This window comes from Pristiophorus japonicus, chromosome 11 (assembly GCF_044704955.1).
Source record: "Pristiophorus japonicus isolate sPriJap1 chromosome 11, sPriJap1.hap1, whole genome shotgun sequence".
NCBI classification, from domain to species: Eukaryota; Metazoa; Chordata; class Chondrichthyes; family Pristiophoridae; genus Pristiophorus; species Pristiophorus japonicus.
The window spans coordinates 95172018-95196025 of NC_091987.1; the positions used below are offsets into that span (position 1 = coordinate 95172018).

At 46.3% G+C, this 24008-nt stretch overlaps 1 protein-coding gene across 7 annotated transcripts in view; it reads right to left on the reverse strand.

The window, feature by feature from the left end:
• The window catches only part of mrap (melanocortin 2 receptor accessory protein), a 161997-nt gene that overhangs the window by 41676 nt on the left and 96313 nt on the right, over positions 1 to 24008 (reverse strand). For 3 of the 7 annotated variants that reach the window (XR_011595832.1, XM_070893741.1, XM_070893740.1), the window contains exon 1: positions 9937 to 10153. The exons of 1 other annotated variant lie outside the window; for it this stretch is intronic. Coding sequence is in view for 2 of the 6 variants with exons in the window: in XM_070893741.1 (XP_070749842.1) it covers positions 9937 to 10069 (133 nt within the window). In the remaining 4 variants the exon portion in view is untranslated. Of the gene's footprint in view, positions 1 to 18; positions 846 to 1655; positions 1755 to 1801; positions 1917 to 9936; positions 10154 to 24008 lie in introns of those variants that run through there. 3 more of the 7 variants (XR_011595833.1, XR_011595835.1, XR_011595834.1) reach the window with 3 other exon arrangements.

Here is a 24008-nt window from a genome sequence, read left to right on the forward strand (position 1 = left end):
GGTGGACTGACCGATTACCTCGAGAAATTCAGCTGATTCCCATTGAGTGATGACGAGGCAGCTGCTCCAAGGGCAGGTTTTATAGCTAGGTCCTGAGCATTGGGAATTTGTCTTTGGTGCTTCTGACGTGAATGGCTAATCCAAGAGCTTCAAGGAGGGCAAGCTGCTTCTCCGATACAGATATTGAAATCCTCGTCCAAGCTGTGGAGGGAAGGAGGCATGTACTCTTTCTGGACTCAGGAAGATCCAGTGGAAGGTGTTCGTGAATGCCTGGAGAGAGGTAGGTGTCGGAGACCTCAGTTCGCGACCACACCACCACCCAATGCTGCAAAAGGTTTAATGACATCACTCGAATGGTGAAAGTGAGTACATGTCCCTGACCACCCTCCTGGTGGCATGCCATTCTTGAGGTCCTTCCTGGTGCACCTCTCCATTTTGTGGTCTGACGCCATCTCCATGGCCTTCTACATGTCAGCTGGGTCCCTTGGCCGCTGCCTCGCCATCCGTTGTAGCCGGCGCCACCACCTTCTACGTGCCTCCCGGCCGCGCACAATGTGGAGGAGGCGTTCCGCTAACAGCACTGAGCCCATTTTTTTAAACTTGTTCAAGCACAACCTCCTCAAGCAGCATTCTCTCTTGCTGATGATGAAGAGGCAGGCCCACTAATTTACAAATCCGTTCTCACTAACGTAACTTTCAATACTTGTAAGCCTCTTTTTAAAAAAAAATATGGCCGACAACAATGGTGGGAGCCGCAGCGCGCCTTTAAATGCCGCTGACGGTCTTCATCACCATAGTGTGCACCCACCCAAAAACCTGTTGTTGGCCCCCGACAAGCGGCCGGAAGCTGATTTCAGGGCAATTTGGTTTCCGGGGCGGGGCCCAGGCAGTGCGCGCTCTGATTACATCGTTACCGACGCATTCGCAGGAGCGAGACGGAGGTGAGGGGAGCAGGGCGGTGACGTACACCACCGGAAAAAATACCTGGGGCAATGTCGCGAGCGTCGCACACTCCGCACCAACTGGGCGGTCAGTCCGCACCAACCTATAGCCGCCTCGTTCAGGTGGACACGGCTCTAATAGAAAGAGGCCGCAGGTAGTATTTAGTCCAACTCAGATTTTTTTTTTTACACAGTGCCACACCACAATTATTTGTCCCCTGAAACACATCACAAAGCCTTTAAAAAAGCAGCAGCTACTGAGTCAAAGAAACACTAGTCGACATAAGCTGTCAAATATCTACCAAAAGCATTAGGCCAGTTTTGTGAAATGTAAAATGCTCATTACACTTGTCCAGAAACTTTTTTGAGCTTTTGCACTGGAAATTCCTGTCAGCCAACTACTAAAAATGAGCAGCACCCGCTACAGAGCATCCGAGACTTGTATGAACTGGACAAATAACTAACTCTGCATGTTCTTAACCAATCAGATTGACGAATCATAAGCAGCGCAGTCAGTTACAATAATTAATTCAATGTAAAATTAGGTACAGAAAGCGAGTGAAAGATTGGATTAAGAGAGAAAGAAAAAAGACTGAATTTTTTTTAACGTTTTAATTAATTTTTGTGTATTTTTATAGCTCCAACAATCATTTTCAGTGTCAGTGAGGTTATTTTTAATAGTAAGACTTATCACGCCGTTAAATGTGTACTCACACTGGAATGGACCAGCCCTAGCCGCCTCTTGTGAGCTTATTGCCTATATATCAGGTAAGTACAGCAACTTCACGCCGTTCCATGCAGTGTTCCCTGTACGGTGCGCAGCCGCACACTGCTCCACGGAACCTGTACAGTCGACTTACCGGCATTTAATGTAGAAAATGCATATGCGTGGTATTTTGAACGGCCCGCGCAGCCCCTTGCACAGGGCTAAACAACATGGGTTCCAACAATGGCCAGTCTCTCGGCAAGATACTGTTATCGCGCAGCTTCTGGAGGAACAGAGTAACTCGGACAGCAACTCCTTGATTTACACATGTAACTGCGCATGTGCGATTGCTGGAAGTTGCTGTCTTATTTGCACATTAATAACGGTGAGTGTTGTTAGCCTCACCATTATTTTTGCTGTAAAATCCGGCCCAATATCTTTCTTTCAGATGCTGATTCCGATGTGCATTTCCAATACTTCTTGTTTTTATTTCAGGTTTCCAAAATTCATTGTTTTTCTTTCTATCCACACTATCTGATTTGCTGTCACTTCTCCAAGAATGTACTCCTCATCACAATTTCTTTCATTTCATTTTTTTATAGGGCATGTTTTGTTCCTCTGGATACTAATGATTCGAAAAGTCAGTGCGAATGCACATTGTGCCACGGAATTTCTTTGGTCCATATTAACAGCCTGGGATAATTATGTTCCTGGGCTAATCCAATGATGGACTACAAAACCATTAAATTTTTCTGTGAAACCTTTGGCCTACGCTCACCAGTTCATCACTCAGCGTCATTCTTGTCACTTTTCTCAGGGACCCAACTATACTGCACGCACTGGTAGTGATCATGCAATAGTTTTGCGAGTCCAGGCGTGTGCACCCACTGTGCACAGTTGGATTCCCAAGTGAAAGATTTGGGAATAATGCTGAGTAACAAATTGGGTAGAAAAAAAAAAGTGCCTCCGTGAACAGGGGACGGGGGAATAAGTGTGCCTCTGTGAATAGATGTCTGTGTGGAAGTAAGGGAATAAATTGTGCCTGCAAGAACTAGGTGGGCAAATTAATAAGTTTGTCTCCATGAGCTGAGTGAGTGGGAAAGAAGGTGCACAAACTCAAGGGAGGGGAGGGGAGGGGAGGGGGGGGGGGGGGTGAGATTGGCTGTGAACTCAATGGGTGGATGTGAAGGGGGATCAGAGTGACTCTGTGAATTGGTGATGGGTAAAATGTCAGTGCTACTTGGCTTTAAGATTTGAAGTTGTGTAATGCAATATAACTATCATATTGTTACTAATATTGCACAGTGCAATTTTAACCTGCTTGTATTCATTTGGGAATTCCAAACTCCAGGGTCACTGACATTGTTGGTCAGTGAACCTCCAGTAAAATGAATTCAGTTCCTCACAGTATAATCACCTCCACGGTGTGTTTGCAAAATCCATTTTCACAACCATATTTCTTTTAACACCTGACTCCAACATCGACTCATTCTCTGTGGAATCCAGTTGAAATTTCACCCTTCCTCAGATACACTCTTTGCTCGTATACCTATGTGATAGTTTATGCTTCTGTGATCTCTGCTCTTGCTATTTCATGCATTCCACTGATTTGATATCATGCCATTTGATGTCCATTGCTTTTGCTAGAAAAGGCAACTTAGAGTCAGGAAGAATGTTTTTCCAGATCCACAACTGAAGATTCATTCACTTTTTTTTGGGGGGGCCTCTTCACCAGCTGCTTGCCACCAAACCAAGGAGTTATAAAACTAATGTAAAATCTGCAAATGCTGGAAATACACAGCAGGTCAGTCAGCATCTGTACAGAGGTTAACTTTACAGTTAAAGACCCTTTATCAGAACCAGTCGGAGGAAGAGGGAGTCGGGGAGCGTCATCGGAGAGGCCTATAAAGGCTCAGCGGCAGCGTCGAGAGGCAATCGGAGGAGGGAGTCGGGGAGCGTCATTGGAGAGGCCAGCTGGTGCAGCAACAAGGGTAGAAGGTAAACAAAGAAGTAGAAAGAAATCAAAAGGTGTCGTCACAGCCAAGGGGGTAAGTGATTGGTGAGTAGTTTTTCTTTTTTCTTTTATCAGTAAATAACCTTCAGCATTATTGTTGCCAAATTAAGTTAATCTAAGGGTTAAGTCATGGCAGGAGAGCTCGGACACATGTTATGATCCTCCTGTACTATGTGGGAAGTGAGGGACCCTACCAGTGTCCCTGACGACTACATGTGCGGGAAGTGCATCCACCGGCAACACATGACGGACCGCATTGTGGCACTGGAGCTGCGGTTGGATTTACTCTGGAGCATCCGCGATGCTGAGGATGATGTGAATAGCACGTTTAGTGAGTTGGTCTTGCTGCAGGTAAAGGTTACACAGCCAGATAGGGGATGGGTGACCAACAGGAAGAGCAGTGGAAGGAAGGTAGTGCAGGGGTCCCTGTGGCCATCCCCCCTGCAAAACAGATACACTGCTTTGGGTACTGTTGAGGGGGATGACTCATCAGGGGAGAGCAGCAGCAGCCAAGTTCATTGTACCGTGGGTGGCTCTGCTGCACAGTAGGACAGCAAAAAAGTGGGAGAACTATAGAGATGGGGGATGCTATTGTAAGGGGAATGGATAGACGTTTTTGCGGCCACAAATGAGACTCCAGAATGGAATGTTGCCTCCCTGGTGCAAGGGTCAAGGATGTCTCTGAGCAGGTGCAGGACATTTTGAAGGGGGAGGGTAAAAAGCCAGTTGTCGTGGTGCATATAGGTACCAATGATGTATAGGTAAACGGGATGATGTCCTACAAGATGAATGTAGGGAGCTAGGAGCTAAATTTAAAAAGTAGGACCTCAAAAATAGTAATCTAAGGATTGCTACCAGTGCCACGTGCTAGTCAGAGTAGGAATCGAAGGATAGCTCAGATGAATACGTGGCTTGAGGAGTGGTGCAGAAGGGAGGGATTCAAATTCCTGGGACATTGGAACCGGTTCTGGGGGAGGTGGAGCCAGTACAAACCGGACGGTCTGCACCTGGGCAGGACCGGAACCAATGTCCTAGGAAGAGTGTTTTCTCTTGCTGTTGGGGAGGGGTTAAATTAATATGGCAGGGGGATGGGAACCAATGCAGGGAGACCGAGGAAAGTAGAATGGGGGCAGAAGCAAAAGATAGCAAGAGGAGGGCAGAGAAACCCAAGGCAAAAAGGGCCACATTACAGCAAAATTCTAAAGGAGCAAAGGGTGTTAAAAAGACAAGCCTGAAGGCTCTGTGCCTCAATGCGAGGAGTATTTGCAATAAGGTGGACGAATTAACTGTGCAGATAGCAGTTAATGGATATGATGTCATTGGCATCACGGAGCCATAGCTCCAGGGTGACCAAGGCTGGATACTCAACATCCAGGGGTATTCAACATTTAGCAAGGATAGACAGAAAGGAAAAGGAGGTGGGGTGATGCTGCTGGTTAAAGAGGAAATTAATGCAATAGTAAGGAAGGACATTAGCTTAGATGATGTGGAATCGATATGGGTGGAGCTACGGAATACCAAAGGGCAGAAAACACTAGTGGGAATTGTGTACAGACAACTAAACAGTAGTAGTGAGGTTGGGGACAGCATCAAACAAGAAATTAGGGATGCGTGCAATAAAGGTACAGCAGTTATCATGGGCGACTTTAGTCTACATATTGATTGGGCTAACCAAACTGGTAGCAATGCGGTGGAGGAGGATTTCCTGGAGTGTATTAGGGATGGTTTTCTAGATCAATATGTCGAGGAGCCAACTAGAGGGCTGGCCATCCTACACTAGATGTGTAATGAGAAAGGACTAATTAGCAATTTTGTTGTGAGGCCCCTTGGGGAAGAGTGACCATAATATGGTAGAATTCTTTATTAAGATGGAGAGTGACGCAGTTAATTCAGAGACTAGGGTCCTGAACTTAAGGAAAGGTAACTTCGATGGTATGAGACGGGAATTGGCTAGAATAGACTGGCGAATGATACTTAATGGGTTGATGGTGGATAGGCAATGGCAAACATATTTAAAGATCACATGGATGAACTTCAACAATTGTACATCCCTGTCTGGAGTAAAAAATAAAACTGGGAAGGTGGCTCAACCGTGGCTAACAAGGGAAATTAAGGATAGTGTTAAATCCAAGGAAGAAGCATATAAATTGGCCAGAAATAGCAGCAAACCTGAGGACTGGGAGAATTTTATAATACAGCAGAGGAGGACAAAGAGTTTAATTAGGAAGGGGAAAATTAGAGTGAGAGGAAGGCTTGCTGGGAACATAAAAGCTTCTATAGATATATGAAGAGGAAAAGATTAGTGAAGACAAACATGGGTCCCTTGCAGTCAGATTCAGGTGAATTTATAATTGACAACAAAGAAATGACGGACCAGTTAAACAAATACTTTGGTTCTGTCTTCACAAAGGAAGACACAAATAACCTTCTGGAAATACTAAGGGACCGAGAGTCTAGTCAGAAGGAGGATCTGAAGGAAATCCTTATTCGGCAGGAAACTGTTAGGGAAATTGTTGGCATTGAAGGCTGATAAACCCCCGGGGCCTGATAGTCTGCATCCCAGAGTACTTAAGGAAGTAGCCCTAGAAATAGTGGATGCATTGGTGATCATTTTCCAACAGTTTATCGACTGGATCGGTTCCTATGGACTGGAGGGTAGCTAATGTAACACCACTTTTTAAGAAGGGAGGGAGGGAGAGAGAAGGCGGATAATTATAGACCGGTTAGCGTGACATCAGTAGTAGGGAAAATGTTGGAATCAATTATTAAAGATGAAATAGCAGCACATTTGGAAAGCAGTGACTGGATCGGCCCAAGTCAGCATGGATTTATGAAAGGAAAATCCTGTTTGACAAATCGTCTAGAATTTTGAGGATGTAACTGGTAGAGTGGACAAGGAGAACCGATGGATGTGGTGTATTTGGACTTTCAAAAGGCTTTTGACAAGGTCGCACACAAGAGATTGGTGTGCAAAATTAAAGCACATGGTATAGGGGGTAATGTACTGATGTGGATAGAGAACTGGTTGGCAGACAGAAAGCAGAGTCAGGATAAACTGGTCCTTTTCAGAATGGCAGGCAGTGACTAGTGGGGTGCCGCAGGGCTCAGTGCTGGAACCCCAGCTATTTACAATATACATTAATGATTTGGATGAGGAAATTTAGTGTAATATCTCAAGTTTGCAGATGACACTAAACTGGGTGGCAATGTGAGCTGTGATGAGGACGCTAAAAGGCTGCAGGGTGACTGACTGGTTGGGTGAGTGGGCAAATGCGTGGCAGATGCAGTATAATGTGGATAAATGTGAGGTTATCCACTTTGGTGGCAAAAACACGAAGGCAGAATATTATCTGAATGGTGGCAGATTAGGAAAAGGGGAGGTGCAACGAGACCTGGGTGGCATGGTACATCAGTCATTGAAAGTTGGCATGCAGGTACGGCAGGCGGTGAAGGCGGCAAATGGTATGTTGGCCTTCATAGCTAGGAGATTTGAGTATAGGAGCAGGGAGGTCTTACTTCAGTTGTACAGGGCCTTAGTGAGGCGTGACCTGGAATATTGTGTTCAGTTTTGGTCTTCTAATCTGAGGAAGGATGTTCTTGCTATTGAGGGAGTGCAGCAAAGGTTCACCAGACTGACATATGATGAGAAACAGGATCAACTGGGTCTGTATTCACTAGAGTTTGGAAGAATGAGGGGATCTCCTAGAAACATATAAAATTCTGATGGGACTGGACAGGTTAGATGCAGAAAGAATGTTCCCAATGTTGGGGAAGTCCAGAACCAGGGGACACAGTCTAAGGATAAGGGGTAAGCCATTTAGGACTGAGTTGAGGAGAAACTTCTTCAGTCAGTTGTTAACCTATGGTATTCCCTACCGCAGAGAGTTGTTGATGCCAGTTCATTGGATATATTCAAGAGGGAGTTAGATGTGGCCCTTGCGGCTAAAGGGATCAAGGGGTATGGAGAGAAAGCAGGAAAGGGGTACTGAGGTGAATGATCAGCCAAGATCTTATTGATTGGTGGTGCAGGCTTGAATGGCCTACATCCTACATCTATTTTCTATATTTCTATGGTTATAGTGAACAATCCGGAAAACCCCTGCGGATAATCAATTTTTTGCAACAACGACTTGTTGGCAGTATTACCAATAAATAATAGCTTTTTTTAAAAAAAAAAGATATTTCTGTAAATATGTTTAAAATTGTTTACAAAGTTATTTGTTCAGAGGCAGCACACTGTACAATATTTTATAATGTATTCAAGCAACACTGACAGAGGATATACCACTTGGTCCTGATGAGTAATTCTATACCACTGTGGCAGCTGACAAGAAAATAGCAGAACAGATCTAGAGGAATTGGACGGAACAATGAGAGGCTGAAGAGTGAAGACATAAAGAAATGTCAACAGATATGTGCAGTAAGAGGTATGTAAACATTTTTGGTTTTGATTTGGGTCTCCCCACAAAATGCAGACTTCATGACAAGTGACCTAGTTTCAGGCCTCCATCTGTGCTGCTGTGAAACTAGCGACTATTACTATATATGTGATTGGTGCTCTGGAATGCTCTCCAGTATTAACTCTCACCCACAACAATAACAACTTGTATTTGTATAGTGCCTTTAACATAGCGAAACATCCCATGGCACTTCACAGAAGTATTGAGAGAAAATTGACACCGAGCCACAGAAGGAGAAATTGGGGTAGGTGGAGGTAGGTTTTAAGGAGTGTCTTGAAGGAGGAAAGAGAGGTGGAGCAGTTTAGGCAGGGAATTCTACAGCTTGGGGCCTAGGCAACAGAGGGCTCGGCCACCAATGGTTGAGCGATTGTAATCAGGGATGCTTAAGAGGGCAGAATTAGAAAAGCAGAGACATCTGTCGTGGGGAAGAGAGAGAGAGAGAGAGAGAGAGAGGGGGCTGGACGAGATGACCTGTTTGATGCTTGACCAATAGCTGCTACAAATGTTCACTTTGGTAAATGAGCAGCAGATCTGATCTCATTCACTGATAAATCTTGACTAATCACTGTGTGGTGTACACAATTGAAACTGTTTAGTTTTATATAGGTCTGCATTTAGATTTTTTAAATTGTCAATAATAACAACCTTTTTTTTATTCGTTCCTGGAATGTGAGCATCGCTGGCAAGGCCAGCATTTATTACCCATCCCTATTTAACATCTTTAACATCCCAAAGCATTTCACAAAGGCATAAATCAGACAAATGTGGATCGTGAGTCACAGTAGGAGGGATGATCAAAAGCTTTGGCACAGTAATAGGTTTCAAGGAGGGCCTAAAAGGCGGAGGGGGTTAGAGTAGGGGCTAGGCGTTTGTCAGGAAACAACATAGAAACATAAGACAATATCATTGAAAGAAATACTGGCGATTATATAGTGCCTTGTTGTTTCTCTAACATCTCAGAAGTACTTTATATACAATTATTACTTTGAAGTGCAATGTTATGTAAGTAAATGCAGCAGATATCTTGTAAATCTAAGAACCCTAAAACACCAGTGAGATGAATGACAGTTAATCAGGTTTTTAAGTGGTATTGGTTAAGGGAGGAAAGTGGGCCAGAATACCAGGCGAAGTCTCTACTCTGCTTCAGATCGCATCATAAGATCCCCAGAGCAGGCAGAATGAGCCTCGGTTTAATCTCTTATTGACACTGAATTGGATTGCCAGCCTAGATTCTTTGCACAAGTCTTGGAGTGTGACTTGAACGCACAACCATTGATTCAGAAATGAGTGCCACCAAGCTGACACTGCATAATTCATCTAATCTGGCACTAATGTATTATTTATTCCGATTTACAATATAAGAATTCAAAAATGGACTAATTAAGACTGTGTAAACTCCCTGCTGATGTGATAAAAGTTTAAATTAGTAGAGAAGAATACTGAACAGCGATTCGAAATGTACTTTGAATTTCACTTTGTCAGTTGCCATAGAAAACCCTGGAGTTTACCTGTCAATTTCTAGTCCATTCTTACTATCTGGGATAGATTGGATCATAAGATCCCATTCTCCCAATCTATCCCAGATTATAGACAGTTGGGCAGGTCATTCTCCAAGAATTGCCTTCAACCAGGTTGCAAATCAAATGATTATGTAAAGAAAAGCCGACTCCGACAATAGTCTTTGCATCTTGTTGGTATGAAAGTGACCAACCACGACCATCAGTTACCGACCTTGACATGGTCAACGGATCAAAAGCAGCCAATACTTCTCATAAAATCCATGCCGGGTAACGAGATGAAGACTGAAACACTTACACTTGTTTGCTTTGAGCCCGTCAAATGAAACCTCCAAATCGTAATATTCATATTCGTACTCGTAACTCTGACCGTTGATCAACGAGCCTTCGGAAGAGTTTATGAATCCTGCTGGCTCTTCAATTTCAGCCATCCCGATGTCCAGGCTCTTTTGGAGTCAATGCACAGAGCACCGATCAGATGCAGCATACGGCGAGAGTACGCTGTCAGTGTCCAAGTGCTGCCCCACCGCTGCAGTCACTGTGACGCGATGTTGCAATCTGGACACAGGCACAGCGCCGCCAGCCAACAAGCTTCTACCTGTATGGGGTGTAAAAGGATCTCCCTCTGCTGGTCAGCATTGAATTTACATTAATAATCTGAGCATCTGACGATCCCCCATCGCATTTAAAAAAAAAAATAGTGGATAAACTACGCAACTCTGTCAAAGAAATACAATTTAAAAGTTACCCTTTCCACTCGCCACCGGCCGAGCATAGACCTTAGCCCTTCCATTATTGTGAACCTTTCTAAGTAATCTAAACTGTTATCCCATGTAACGACTGTTTCAAGAATGTGCTGACTTCAAGCTGATCCGAGTACAAAATGCCATTTGCGCAAATTTTGTATTTCACGGCAAGACAGAAGCTATCATCTTGGATGTATTGAAATGCATTTAAATACAGAATTCATAATCCTCAAACAAGATTATAGATTCGAGAAAAACTCTTTTTCACACTGAAGCAGGTATGTCGAACAAACTCGCAGAGAAGATAGTGGATTCAAGTCAATTGACATCTTTGACATGGAAATGGATCAATATCTGCTGTCAAAGGGGATTGAGGCTTATTTATAGAGATACTAATAGCAGTATTTGATTTTATTTCAGGGGAGGTAGGGAAAGGAATTTAAGGAGTGTCATCATCATACGCAGTCCCTCGAATCGAGGATGACTTGCTTCCACGTCAAAAAGTTCACAGGTGTTTCAATGATGGACCTAAAATTCCAGGTCCGAACTAAATCTTGACGGGTGGAAGATGCCTGTGCTTGGATTATTTTTTAATGTGTGGTGACCGTTGCACACCAGCCACCACACGGGCTTGACAAAGCTAGGTCTTGGTCCAATAGCAAGGATTAACCAAGACGACTGGAGACCTTCTCTGCTGCATGGACCTAGTGCGCACACATCGCAGGGTGGGCTGGCCCTCGCCTCTTCTGGACCCCGATCACATCCCTCTACGAACTCTTGCCGCTCCTTCACCCCGACTCTGCCCACTCTCCAATCACCGACCTGGACCTTGACTTCACTTCACTGCCGTTGCTCTCCTGCACCAGCTCTCATTGCTCCCTGGAGTGGTATGCCGCCACTCTGCTCCTTCCGCTCCCCGGCCTGTGCGGCCCCCGGCCTGTGAGCACTGTCGGAGCAGGCCGGGGAGCGGAAGGAGCCGCGTTGCAGCCTGTGCGGCCCCCGACAAGCGAGCACCATCGGAGTGCTTGTGTACTCCTGTGCTCTCAGCATGGAGCCAGCTTTCAGGGAGCATGGAAAGAAGTATTTATATGGCACCTTTTATGACCGCCAGACATTACAGCCAATGAAGTAATTTCAAAGTGTAGTCACTGTTGTAATGTAGGAAACACGGCAGCCAATTTACAAATAGCAGGATCCCATAAACACCAATGTGATAATGACCAGATAATCTGTTTTTAGGTGTTGGTTGGGGGATAAATGTTGGCCAGGACACCAAGAACGCCCCCACCCTTCTTCGAAATAGTCTATCAGACGACACCTCCGACAGTACAGCACTCCCTGCATACAACACAGGGAATGTCAGCCTAGAATATATACTCAAGTCTCGAGTGGGACTTGAACCCACAACCTTCTGACTCCGGTTAGAGAGCTACCACTGAGCTTTGACACATACACACATAGTAAAAATGATCAGCCATCTTCATCGCTCAACTTCATGAGCAAGTTTTCCCTGCTATATCTAAACTACCCACAAGCTTTATACAAAGCCATAACTTTTCCAATGTTGAACTCAAAATCCTTACCAATTTTGGCTATCTTGCATCAACTCCCAAACAAGCTAATTAATTGCACAACCTCTGAAACCAGCTCTTCTCATTAGATCATAAAGGCATGAAGCCAACAGCCCACTCTTGATGTCATAATAAATGTAATACCAATTCTGGAAGGATTACAATATAGGGAAAGCTGTTCCTCATTCCCAGCTGAACAGAAGTAAATGACGACAAAAAAATGGCTGAAACTTATGATTTAAAAACTGATGCAACTGAGATCTGCTTAAAATACAATTTTCTTAAACTAATTCCCTTACAGATCTATTAAAATTACAGTAGCAGATGATTGGAAGAATGTTACAATCCTGTAACCGCTATGCAGTTCAGACAAAGGTTTATACTGGGAGAGCCTGTTACACACTCTCAGCCACAACTATCTTTCTTAATGTGTAAAGTCAGCTTCATGCTTTGTAAACTTTCCCATTGGATTTCATGTCTTTCATTGCAGGAGCCAATTTTCTTGTAAGTCAACACAGCTCCAAGTCTGTTTGTCAAACATTGGCAACACACCAATGTATTCTTATCTTCTAAACAGTAATATCTTTTACTGGACTAATACTGAATCGCTCTTAGTCTAATGGTTTTAGAGTATTCTTCTATTCTTCTCCGTCCCAGCAATGGAAAAGACCCACTTGTCAAAGTCATTGGGGTAGACGTTGCAGTCGGAGGCTTCCTGCGGGCAGACTCCTCCGACACGCAAAAAATCTACAAATTTACCTGGTGGTCCGGGAGGTTTGGAGATTCACGTCCTCTGCCTCGCCGGGTACCCGCAGGTAGAGGCCCACATATCCTAGGGGTGCATGCGGTTCGCCAGCACCCCTAGGATCACGTGGGCTGGCCTAACCAATAAAAGGGAATCCCCATTCATATTTGTGGTTTCCGTTTGTACAGAACTCCCATAGGTATGAATGGGAATCACTTTTATACAAAAAAATACACAACACATGAAATAGATTTTTTTAAATTACATATTTAAAATGCCATTTAATTAAATATTGAACATTTTTGCATTTTTTGTTTTTGTTTTAACGGGGCTCAAAAATAAACTTGCCTTATGGACAGGTCGTTAAAATTTTATTTAATTGTGCTGGTAAAGCCTGCTTTTACCAGGCGTAAGAATTTCAAGGGCATTGGCTGAGCAGAAGTTGGGGAAACAGCCCAACACTCCACCCACGGAGGCCCTTTTCTTTCGGGTTCATATGATCTGTCAAGAGGATTCTTGACATCGCAAGTTCCAGGTTTCAGCGCCTGCGCAGTGTATGCTAAACTCGAACTTGTGGGGCCCCTTCGGACACGTGCGCACTTTTTACACACCCGTAGGGGTTGAAAATTTGCATCCCCAATAGTTGAACCAGATAAAATGGTGAGATCTGGGTAGTTATCAGGCACAAAAAAACAATAGAATCGTATATTTCAAACTTGATTTAGAGTCCCTAATGGCTTAGTGTGTAAATACATCACGTGATCTATATATCCCAGTAAAGTTCCAGGTACAATTTCTGACATGCTATTTACGGTGGGGATGTTCTAAAAGACTCATTGTAGCATAGTTGAGCATGGTAAACTATTATTCTTGACCTGTCTGCAGCCTTTGAAACGGTTGACCACTTTATCCTTCTCCAATGCCTCTCCACTGTTGTCCAGCTGGGTGGGATTGCACTTGCGTGATTCCATGCTTATCTAGCTAATCGTAGCCAGCAAATCACCTGCAATGGCTTCTCTTCCTGCGCCAGCATCGTTATCTCTGGTGTCCCCCAAGGATCTATCCTTGGCCCCCTCCTATTTCTCATCTACATTTTGCCCCTTGCCGACATCATCCAGAAACACTGTCATTTTCCACATGATAATACCCAGCTCTACCTCACCACCACTTCTCTCGACCCCTCCATGGTCTCTAAATTGTCAGATTGCTTGTCCAACATCCAGTTCTGGATGAGCAGAAATTTTCTCCAATTGAATATTGGGAAGAGTGAAGCCATTGTTTGTTTTTGGTTCCCGCCACAAACTGCGTTCCCTAGCCACTGACTCCGTCTCTCCTCCCAACTTCTGTCGAGGCTGAACCAGACTGTACGCAACGTTGGTGTCATATTTGACCCTGAAATGAGCTTTCAACCACATATCCACAGCATAACAAAGACCGCCTACTTCCACCTCCGTGACATCACCCATCTCCGCCCTTGCCTAAGCTCATCCGCTGCTGAAGCCTCCATTCATGCACTTGTTACCGCTAGACTTGACTACTTCAATGCACTCCTGGCTGGCCTCCCACATTCTATCCTACGGAAACTAGAGATGATCCAAAACTCGGCTGCTTATGTCCTAACTCGTACCAAGTCCCACTCACCCTTCACCCCTGTGCTCATTGGCCTAGATTGGTTTCTGGTTAAGCAACGCCTCGATTTCAAAATTTTCATCCTTATTTTCAAATCCCTCCATGACCTCGCCCCTCCATATCACTGTAATCTCCTCCAGCCCCACAATCCCCAGAGATGTTTCTGCTCCTGTAATTCTGCCCTCCTGAGAATCCCTGATTATAATCGCTCAGCAATTGGTGGCCGTGCCTTCTGTTGCTTCAGCCCTAAGCTCTGGAACTCCCTGCCTAAACCTCTCCGCCTCTCTACCTTTCTTTCCTCCTTCAAGATGCTCCTTAAAACATACTCTTTGACCAAGCTTTTGGTCATCTGTACTAATTTCTACTTGTGCGCTCGGTGTCAAATTTTTATCGCATAATACTCCTGTGAAGCGCCTTGGGACATTTCACTGTTAAAGGTGCTATAAAAATAGTTGTTATACGTAACTAGCATGTGGCTGTAACTCAGCAGGCCAACAGGTGAGACAAAATTAGGGATTGAATTGGGGCCTACTCTAACAAATCATGTTGTTTTTAATTAACAAAGGTAACTTTGTTGTGCATGAAATTATTTCATGGCGCTATGAGTGTATGGACCATTAAATATGGTTATCTGAAATCCTTCTTTCCATTACTTTGATAGAGGGGTCAATGTATTTATTTTAAATGCTTGTGGTATGCCATAAGGTAATGATTATCTAAAGTCACAGTGACCCAAATAAATCTTCTCAGTCACTCTGCTCGTTCACTTGCTCAGGTTCCTTTTTGCCTTTCAGTTTCTCCCTATCAGTCACTAAGTCATTTAATGAGTCTGCACTGCCAGTGGGAGTCCTTTCCTACAGCAGTGCATGTTGGAGTTGGAAAATTGTGGATCGCATGTTCCTGAATTTCCAAAATGCACTGCCAGCAACATTAACTTTTGAAATCATCCCTTCTGTCGCTTGTCTCAAGGTGGTTCCATTTCTCTTTCTACCTGATGGTAAGTCATGATTGATAGCTGAAACTATCTGCACAGATTCTCTGCCTCTTTCATCATCATATATCTTTTTCAATGTTTATTTCAATCCTTTTGGCTTATAGTAGTCATGTGTTATTTGTATGTATAGAACAGGCTTAAATATAGCCTAACCATTTGCACAGTGCATCCCAGTTTCATATCCAGGACAAAAATGTCAAATGTGAAAGTTTTGAGATTTAAAGCTGGATTCCTCTTTTCTATGATGTTTGCATGATTGTATTTGGTCTTTTATTGTGTTGTGTAGAGCCATTCTATGTTTCTTATATCTTCAGTTTTTTTTAATGCTTAAAGAACTTTTTTCACCTACCACTGTCTATTTCTGTTGAAAGCTTCCCCAGCCAATTTTACATTTCTATTTGGTTGCTATTTTAGCACCTTGATTCCCAAAGCTGTAAGATTGCAAAATTTGTGGAAACGCTGCCCCCCCCCCCCCCCCCCCCCCTCCTCCAGTGTTTGGACTAATTGAAAAGGAAATTCGATTTGGGACTATCAACCAGAAAGTTTGGGATCCTAAAATGCATATAGAAGAAACTACGAGTTTTAACCAAGTTTGGGATTTTAAAAGGCATGTTGGGTCCGTGAGGAAAAGGGCTGCAAAAACCAGGGGACAACTAGCCTCTAAAGAAGCCAAATGTTGGGTACTGAAGTTGTCTCTGGTATTGAGGCTAAACAAATTGGAGAATTGTGTATACTCAAAAACCCTTCTTCCCCAGGAGACAATAACATAGCAACAATCAACCCAGAGATAGCCAGCCATAGCTCTAAGTATGAAACCTATCCAGCGCATGTATAATGTTAATAGCCCATCCAGCCCGCATGGGAAAACCCAGGCCTAGGCAGACAATGTAAATACCGAAACTCAATGTCCCAATCAAATGAATTTAACCGATCGGCACATCCGAAGCGAGTTATCATTAAACGAGCCTGCCAAAATATGACAAAGAATTACCAAGCCTGCCAAAATTAAAACAAATCGAGTTTGATTTGGCGCGCAGATTAGAAAGGCTCTCAAAGTATAATTGCCGCCCTGTTTTGAGGAGTCGCACAGCTTTCTGAGGACAACCTTCTGGGGCCTGCAGAGCATCGGTGTCTTCAGCCCCAACAACACTCCTGAGCCACACTGCTCTGCTACTGAAGAAGGAAGAACATCAAGGCAGAGAAAAGCAGTTCCAATTGACCTCGAACATCATCATCACGACAGTAACTGACCACAACCAACATGATAACATCGAACCACCGCGATCGACAAATTATACAAACTAAACTCCTCAAGAAGAAACCAAAGATTTGAAAGTTTTCCACTCTACAATCTGTTCCTAGCGACCAACAGGTAAAATATTACCTAAAAACATTTAAACCTACTACTGAAGGAAGGAAGTGGGTACTCGCCCTATAAATTCAATACGTGCCCTACTGCAACAGCGGACACTACCCAACTAAAGACTACGCAGCAAGAAGTCTTTCACAATGTTCGGGGTATGGCAAGCCGAACCTACAGAGTCCAGCGAACCCTGAAACCGTGAACCACCGCTAACTGACAAGAGGATTGGTGAGCATTATCCCTGTTTGCCCTAGAGTCCAATCTAGTCAGTGGGAGGTGTATTATTTTCTGTAACCCCTTTTGAACATCTGTTGAAGTGTTCCTTATTCCAGTGATAAGTTTTGACGTTGTACCTTTCTTTCCTTAATAAAATCAAAGTTTCTTGCACCAAAACCAGTTGTCTCTTGCATTTTGTCATATCCCCAAATAAATCCAAAGTCTAGAACCCAGGGAGTGGGAGCGATTCGAACCTGACCCGGAAACTACCCCCTACAGAATGGTGACCGCGGCAGGACTTTGGACAAAGGATGTGATGCAGAGAGTACTGTTTTTGGAGGAAAGAACTAAGATGGAAGAGGATTTCCTCATGTGTATAAGAAAGCAAATGTCACTAAGGAATGGGTGCTTGGTCTGCTACGTGCTGCAGCCCAGTGGACTGCAAGCAAAGACCATAAGGAATCAGTAGCAAAGGAATTTGGTTGGCCTGCTTACAGTGATGCCCAGCTCCTAGATAAGAACATCGAGTCACTGCAGGCAGAACTGTGGTAATGTGCAGAAACATCACATGACAGGGCTATGGTGGGAGAAAGGTTATGGGGAAAACTCCGTAAGCTAAAGCATGGAAAGGCGCAGCTAATGGAGAGGTTCCAGAGCAGCCAGGACTATTTTCAGTGTCCGGTCACAGAAGCTAAGAATAACAAAGGTACTGCAGGAAGAAAATACTCACCTTGCCCTTCAAGTAAAAGAGCAGGAGAAGAAATTAAGAGATGTACAGGCAGCTTACAAAGTAGTCAGCACTAATGGGTTTGAGTTAGGAGACCATGGTCCCTGCCAGCAACAAATCAAAAGTTTAACCCTTGCTCTGTCCAACGCCAAAGGCATGGTATGCCTAATAAGCCTGGGTGCGGCCCAGGTAAACCTGGAAGAAAAGGAGGAAACTGTTCAACCACCACTTGTGGCGCCGGTGTCTGTACTGGTTTGGCAGCAGGAGGGGCAAACGAGTTGCGGGACGGACAGGGATAGCGGACCACCACCTGTAGTGCCGAGTTTCAGCTTGGTCTGGCAGCAGGAGAGATGGGCGAGTCAGAGCAAGAGCCAGAGCTAGGGCCGATGTGCCCAGTCTGACAACAAAAGTTTGGCCTGCCCGTCGATGGTGGGGGTCAGAAGCCCCTAGAAAGTCAGTTCGTGGTTCCCCCACACTACCCAACAGCTTAGGGCTATGATAAGCCACCTGGGTAAGCTCGCTCCGAAGGGAGACCCCACGATCCACTTTATGGAAGTGGAGCAGGCAGGGGATATTAACGGGTGCGATGATGCCGAGATAGCAAAAATGCTGCTCCTCTCACTGGATGGCAAGCTGTATCAGTCCCTCTCAGCCGAGAGCAAAAGGGGACAGAGAACATGTGCCACCATCTGAAGACATTTTGGAAGCCATGGGCTGTAATGACTGGAGTCCCTTCTCCAAAGTGGAGAAGACAGTGCAGCTCACAGGGGAAACCTCAGAGGCTTTCGCCTGTGTATCAGGGCGCCTGTGGTGGGCACCTCAACCCGGATCGCCTAACCCAGGACGAGAGAGCCCACTGGCTCCGAAGCCTGGTGGCAAAAAGTTCACCACAAATCAAAGCAAAGGCTGAGGCCTGGTTTGACCCGAGAGATCCCCATGCCACCAAGGAGGGAGTGGCCAGGCAACTGACCCTAGCCTACTGGAATGGCAGAGGAACAGAAGAGCACTCCAAAGTAAGGGTCCACAAAATCAGACCTAGTCAGGATAAGAGGGAATGGCACCAGGAGGTGGGCAACCCCTCCTAATACGAAGTGGGCCTGCTTCGGGTGTGGGAAGAGTGGGCACTGGAGAAAGGATTGTAGGAATCCTGGGAAGAGTAGTGCAGGGAAAAATTCTCCAGCCCCTGCCCAAAAGACCGAGACAAGGAAACAAGTCTCTCCCCACACGTTTGACACATTCACGACTATGTTCCGAACCATGCTAGATGGCCCTGGGAGAGTAGCCGCCGCCACTGGTACCAAAATCTCATCTGCCCCATCCCATCCAAGGTAGTGACTAGGACAGGCACAGCCTGTTCACCTATGTTCCCTCGAGTACCATGCGTGGGGGAGACCGACCGTTCAGATGGAAGTGGAAAAAGTGAAGGGGATTTATCTGCTGGATACTGGTGCATCAAGCACCCTCGTCTATGCAGCTAACCCCGCCGCCTCACCTCCTGTCTAGCGGAGTCCCATACAGCTTAGTGGGTTTCACAGGCACCGAGTAGGCGGGCTTATTCTCCGTTCCACTCTCTCTTCATTTGGGAGCACTCCACACCAAGTGGATTTGTGCCCTAATGAAGTGGGAGCAGGAAGGGAAGGGAATTCTGGGCCACGGGATCCTAGTGGATTTAAGGAACCACTGTCTTTGGGGGGCAGTATGTACAGGATGGGAGAGTGAGGTGGTGGGTTTCTCAGAAAAACGGGGCAAAGGGACGGTGTGTACCATGAAGCCAAAGAAGGGTTATGACCTCAAGTCGCTGGTCAGTAACACTCCGATGGAATACCAAGAATATGTGAGACAAAACCTTTCGCCACTTACAAACACAACTGTAGAAGGATAAACGGGGTCGAGGTTAGCGTAGATGGGGACCCCATGACCCGACCGCAGAAACAGTACAATTTCCCCAGGGAGGCAGAGGTGGACATGGAGACAGCCTTGGGTTCTTTAGTTAAGCAGGGGGTATTGAGACCAATAGCCATCCATGTTAATTCTCCATTATGGCCGGTTAAGAAACCGGACAACTCCTGGAGAGCCACGGTGGACTATCGCGTACTCAACCGTAGCATCCCCGCCTGTGCACCCACGGTTGCTGCCGTCGCCGACCTCATTGGAAGTATCCCAGCCTCCGCGACCACCTTCATGGTGCTGGATATTTCCAACGGGTTTTGGTCCATCCCTTTATGAAGAGAAGACCAGTACAAGTTTGCTTTTACCTTTTTTTAAAGGCCAGCAATACACTTCCAGTCTCCCTCAAGGCTTCCACAACAGCCCCAACATTTTCCATCCATGTATGGCAAATTGTTTAAAGAGCTTCAGCAGACCCCAACAGTTGGTACAGTATATGGACGACCTGCTCCTATTCATCGATGAGAGGGAGGAGCATGGCCCACTGCTGGCTGAGCTGCTGGAGCTGCTGAAGGAAGAAGGGTTTAAAGTAAACCCCCAAGAAGGCACAGATTGGCCAGAAGGAAGTAAAATTCCTGGGACTGACTGTGTGCACTGGGGAAAGAGCCATTGACAAAGCTAGAAGGGAAGCAGTGCAGAAGTTATCAGCCCCCAACACAGTAACAGGAGTAAGATCTTTTCTAGGGCTGACCGGGTACTGCAGAGATTTCATCGAGGATTATGCAGCCATAGCAGCCCCCCTGCTCCGACTCCTACACAGGGAGTGTAGTGGGATTGGAACGAAGGTTGCGAGGCAGCATTTATCCAACTCAAGAAAGACCTGCAGACTGCACCAGCTTTTGGGCTATTGATGGGGGGGAAAAGAGTTTTTCGTGGAAGTAGCAGCCAGCGGGGACAGTTTGAGTGCCGTACTGCTCCAGGAGTGGCACGGCCGGATGAGACCAGTGTTCTACTCCTCCAGGATACTCACGGATGTGGAGAAGAGATACTCCAACTGTGAGAGGCACCTCCTAGCCACTCACTGGTTGTGAAAAGATCACTGATCTTCACAGGGGGTCCCCCATCACACTCCTTACCCACCATACGCCACTCAAATGCTCCTGGACGGGAGAATCAAGGACGGGACAGTGAGCAGTGCCCGCATCACTCGCTGGACCCTACTCCTCTCCCAGATGGACCCAGAGGCTCGTAGCCAACATGATCTATCCAGGGACAGCCCACTGGTGCTCCGTAGAAGGGATATGGGAAATTAACATAGGCTTTCGGGCCAGGTTACACCCCACAGGCCGAGAAATCTATGTAGATGGTTCAAGCACTGTATCTGCGGGTGAACGGCTCACAGGCTGCGGAGCTTATGACCCAGAGACAGGCATTGTCCTGCCGATTAAACTCCCCAGTACTATGAGTGCCCAGCATGCTGAACTGTCGGCGGTGGTGTATTTGGTCACACATCCCGAGGAATTCCCTACCCTGTACACGATTTGCTCGGACAGTATGTTTACATGCAATTCGTGTACAGAATACCTGGCTAGCTGGTCCCATCGTGGATACACATCTGCAGACGGGAGACCCCTGGCAATTAAGCCTTTACTGGAAAAGATCATGGTCGCCATGGGGGAGGAAGGGAAGGTCTATATACACAAAGTAAAGGCACATTCCACCACTGAACCCCGTAGCGAGGGAAACCAGCAAGCTGACACGTTGGCCAAGCAAGGTGCTTGCATGGGCAAGCTCTGGGATCCGTACAACCCAGGCCCCATTGCAGCGGTTAGGAGCGGGATTGGGACGACAGGCAGGGCAGGGGTAGCATTTCCCCCGGACCTGAAAACGGTTCAGACCCAAGACCCTGTCCTCAAAACCGTCCTGAACACGCGAGCTAAAGGCGTACGGCACCGCAGCAATTGCCATTAAAGAAGGCATGCTGTTCAGGGGGGAGCAATGGGTAGTACCGCAACAACACCGGAGAGAATTCCTCCAGCTGGGTCCAGGAGTAGGACATCCCGGACCTGAAACCACCTGGCAACAGGTGGTGTGCGCTGCCAACAATCCTGACCCCCAGAAAAGGAAGGTGTCTATGGGACATATCAGGAGGGTAGAAGGACCCTAGCAGTCGATCCAGGTCGATTACATCAGGCCCCTACCCACTACCCAGGGAGGCTACAAGTACTGCCTAGTGTTGGTGGATGTGTTCACCAAATGGGTGGAAGCCTTCCCATGCCAAACAGCTACTGCATTGGGAACAGCTGGGATCCTGGTCAGAGAAGTGTTCTCCCGATGGGGACTACCACAATACGTGGAGTCCGACCAAGGGAGTCACTTCACCAGGCAGGTGATGTAGGAGACCCTTAAGGTACTCGGCATCAAAGGGAAATGGCATGTCGCCCACAACCTGCAGTCATCCGGGCCTGTGGAGCGTTTAAACCGCACTATTAAAGAAAGGTTATGAAAAGAGTCGGGGCTCGCCCAAGAAGTGGGTGGAGGTTTTGCCACTGGTCCTCATGGGGATCCGGGCCAGCCAGTCAAAGAGCACGGGGTACTCCCCGTACGAGCTCATGACCGGCAGAGCCATGTGAACTCCCACCCATGTGCTAGCCCTAGTGCTCACGGAAGGTCAGCTCAGGGAAGCGAACCAGGACAGCTTTGTCAGGAATCTGTTTGAACACCTTAAACAGATTCACTGGCAGGCTGCTAACAACATGGGAAAACAGCATCAGAGCAACCGATTGCTGCTAGAGCCCCGCAAACACCAAGAATGGGAAACAGGGGACCAGGTTATGGTACGGAACTACGCTCGAGTAGAGGCTTTTGAGGCACTGTACATGGGGCCGTACCACATTGTCGACAAGGCAAGCCCCATGGTCTACGCTGTAAAGATGCCCCGCCATACAAAGTGGTTCCACATAAACCAGTGCAAACTGATAAATCCCAGGATAGCTGCTAAGTGCAAGGAACAGCCGGGAACAGTGAATCGTTCTAAGGACGGGGATTCTCAGCCAGCAGCCCCCGACTGTGGAGATCCCACAGGGGACGTGGCAGACCCACAGACTGTACCTAGAGGGGCGGTGAATTGTGTTACTGGAGGAGCTATTCCCCCCAATCATTTGGGACTCGGACGCACCCCCCAGTAGTCAGAGTCTTAAGAAGGACTCTCCGCACACCACGACCTAAGACACGGTGGTCACCAGCACCTCAATTTCAGTGGTTCAGCCCTGGGAGGTTGACCAGCTGCAAAAGAGCACCTAAGAATAGGGATCAGTCTGTGAGCAGGGACCCCCAGCCAGTAGCCTTGGGTGGCAAGGCACTCCCGGGATAGGTAGTGGTGGACCAGCCACCAACTGAGAGTCCCCAGCCTGTAGCCCCTGGCCATGCAGAACCCTCATTGAATGAAATGAACCAGGCAGAACCCTGAGTTAACGAAATGAACTTTACAGCACCCCTAAAGGGGCAGTGTGCTGTAGCACCGGAGGGGCCGTTCCCCCGATAATGTGGGACTCAGACCCACCACCGGTCAGAACATTCTGGGTCCTGCGGTACAGGCTGCCTTACCGCCGGCCACGCAGGAAGCCCAGAGGCCCAAGAGAAAAAGAGAAGAACAGGGATTAACTTGGCCACCCAGAGATGGGTGGCAGATGTATATAAATAGTTTGATGTGAGTTTTAAGAATGTTTAAGAGTTTAGCTTAGTTTAGGATTAAGAATGTAATGATTTCAGATCACCATGACCTCATGAAGAATGATTTCGGGTCAACACGACCTCAAGAAGACCACGCATAGAGAAGTAGTGAAACGAATATGAAATAGGATCTGTTATGAAAGAGTTTCGGCCGGCAGCTGGTGTCCAACTAGTGACCAAGACCTGGTAGTATTTGGGAAGGTATGTAAGAATCCATTCGGGAATAAGAAGAATCTACCTATGCAGCTATTAAAGGAGGCACTAGGGGGACAGACCTGGTAACATCCAGGAGTAAGAGTAAGAATCCACCTTTCCAGCTATTAAAGGAAGCACTGGCGACATGTATCTGGTAATGTTTTGGGGGAAAGGAAAAGACCCCACCTTTGTAGTCAGTAAAGGAGGCACTACATAAATGACCAAGAGACAGAAGTTAAAAACAGACACCAGTTCCGAGGCAGAAACTGGGATGTAGACAGCCCAGTGGGTTAAAGACTTTATTAAGCTTCCAAAAAAGAAATTAGCTTAAATTGTAACTTGATCACCTTTTGTCAAGGTGGAGAGCTTTTCTCAGGGCTGGGCTATCTGTTTTATGTGTCCCTACAGGAAGGAGATCGATATGAAAAGGGTCCTGCTCCTGCTCGCCCTGATAGGGATGAGCATCGGTGACCGAGGTGACGTGGAAGAATCCATTTATGGGTGCTCGGGGGAGAGAGCACTGATCGTAACTGCAGGGGGTTGCACACCAGGTGTGGAAGAGCTC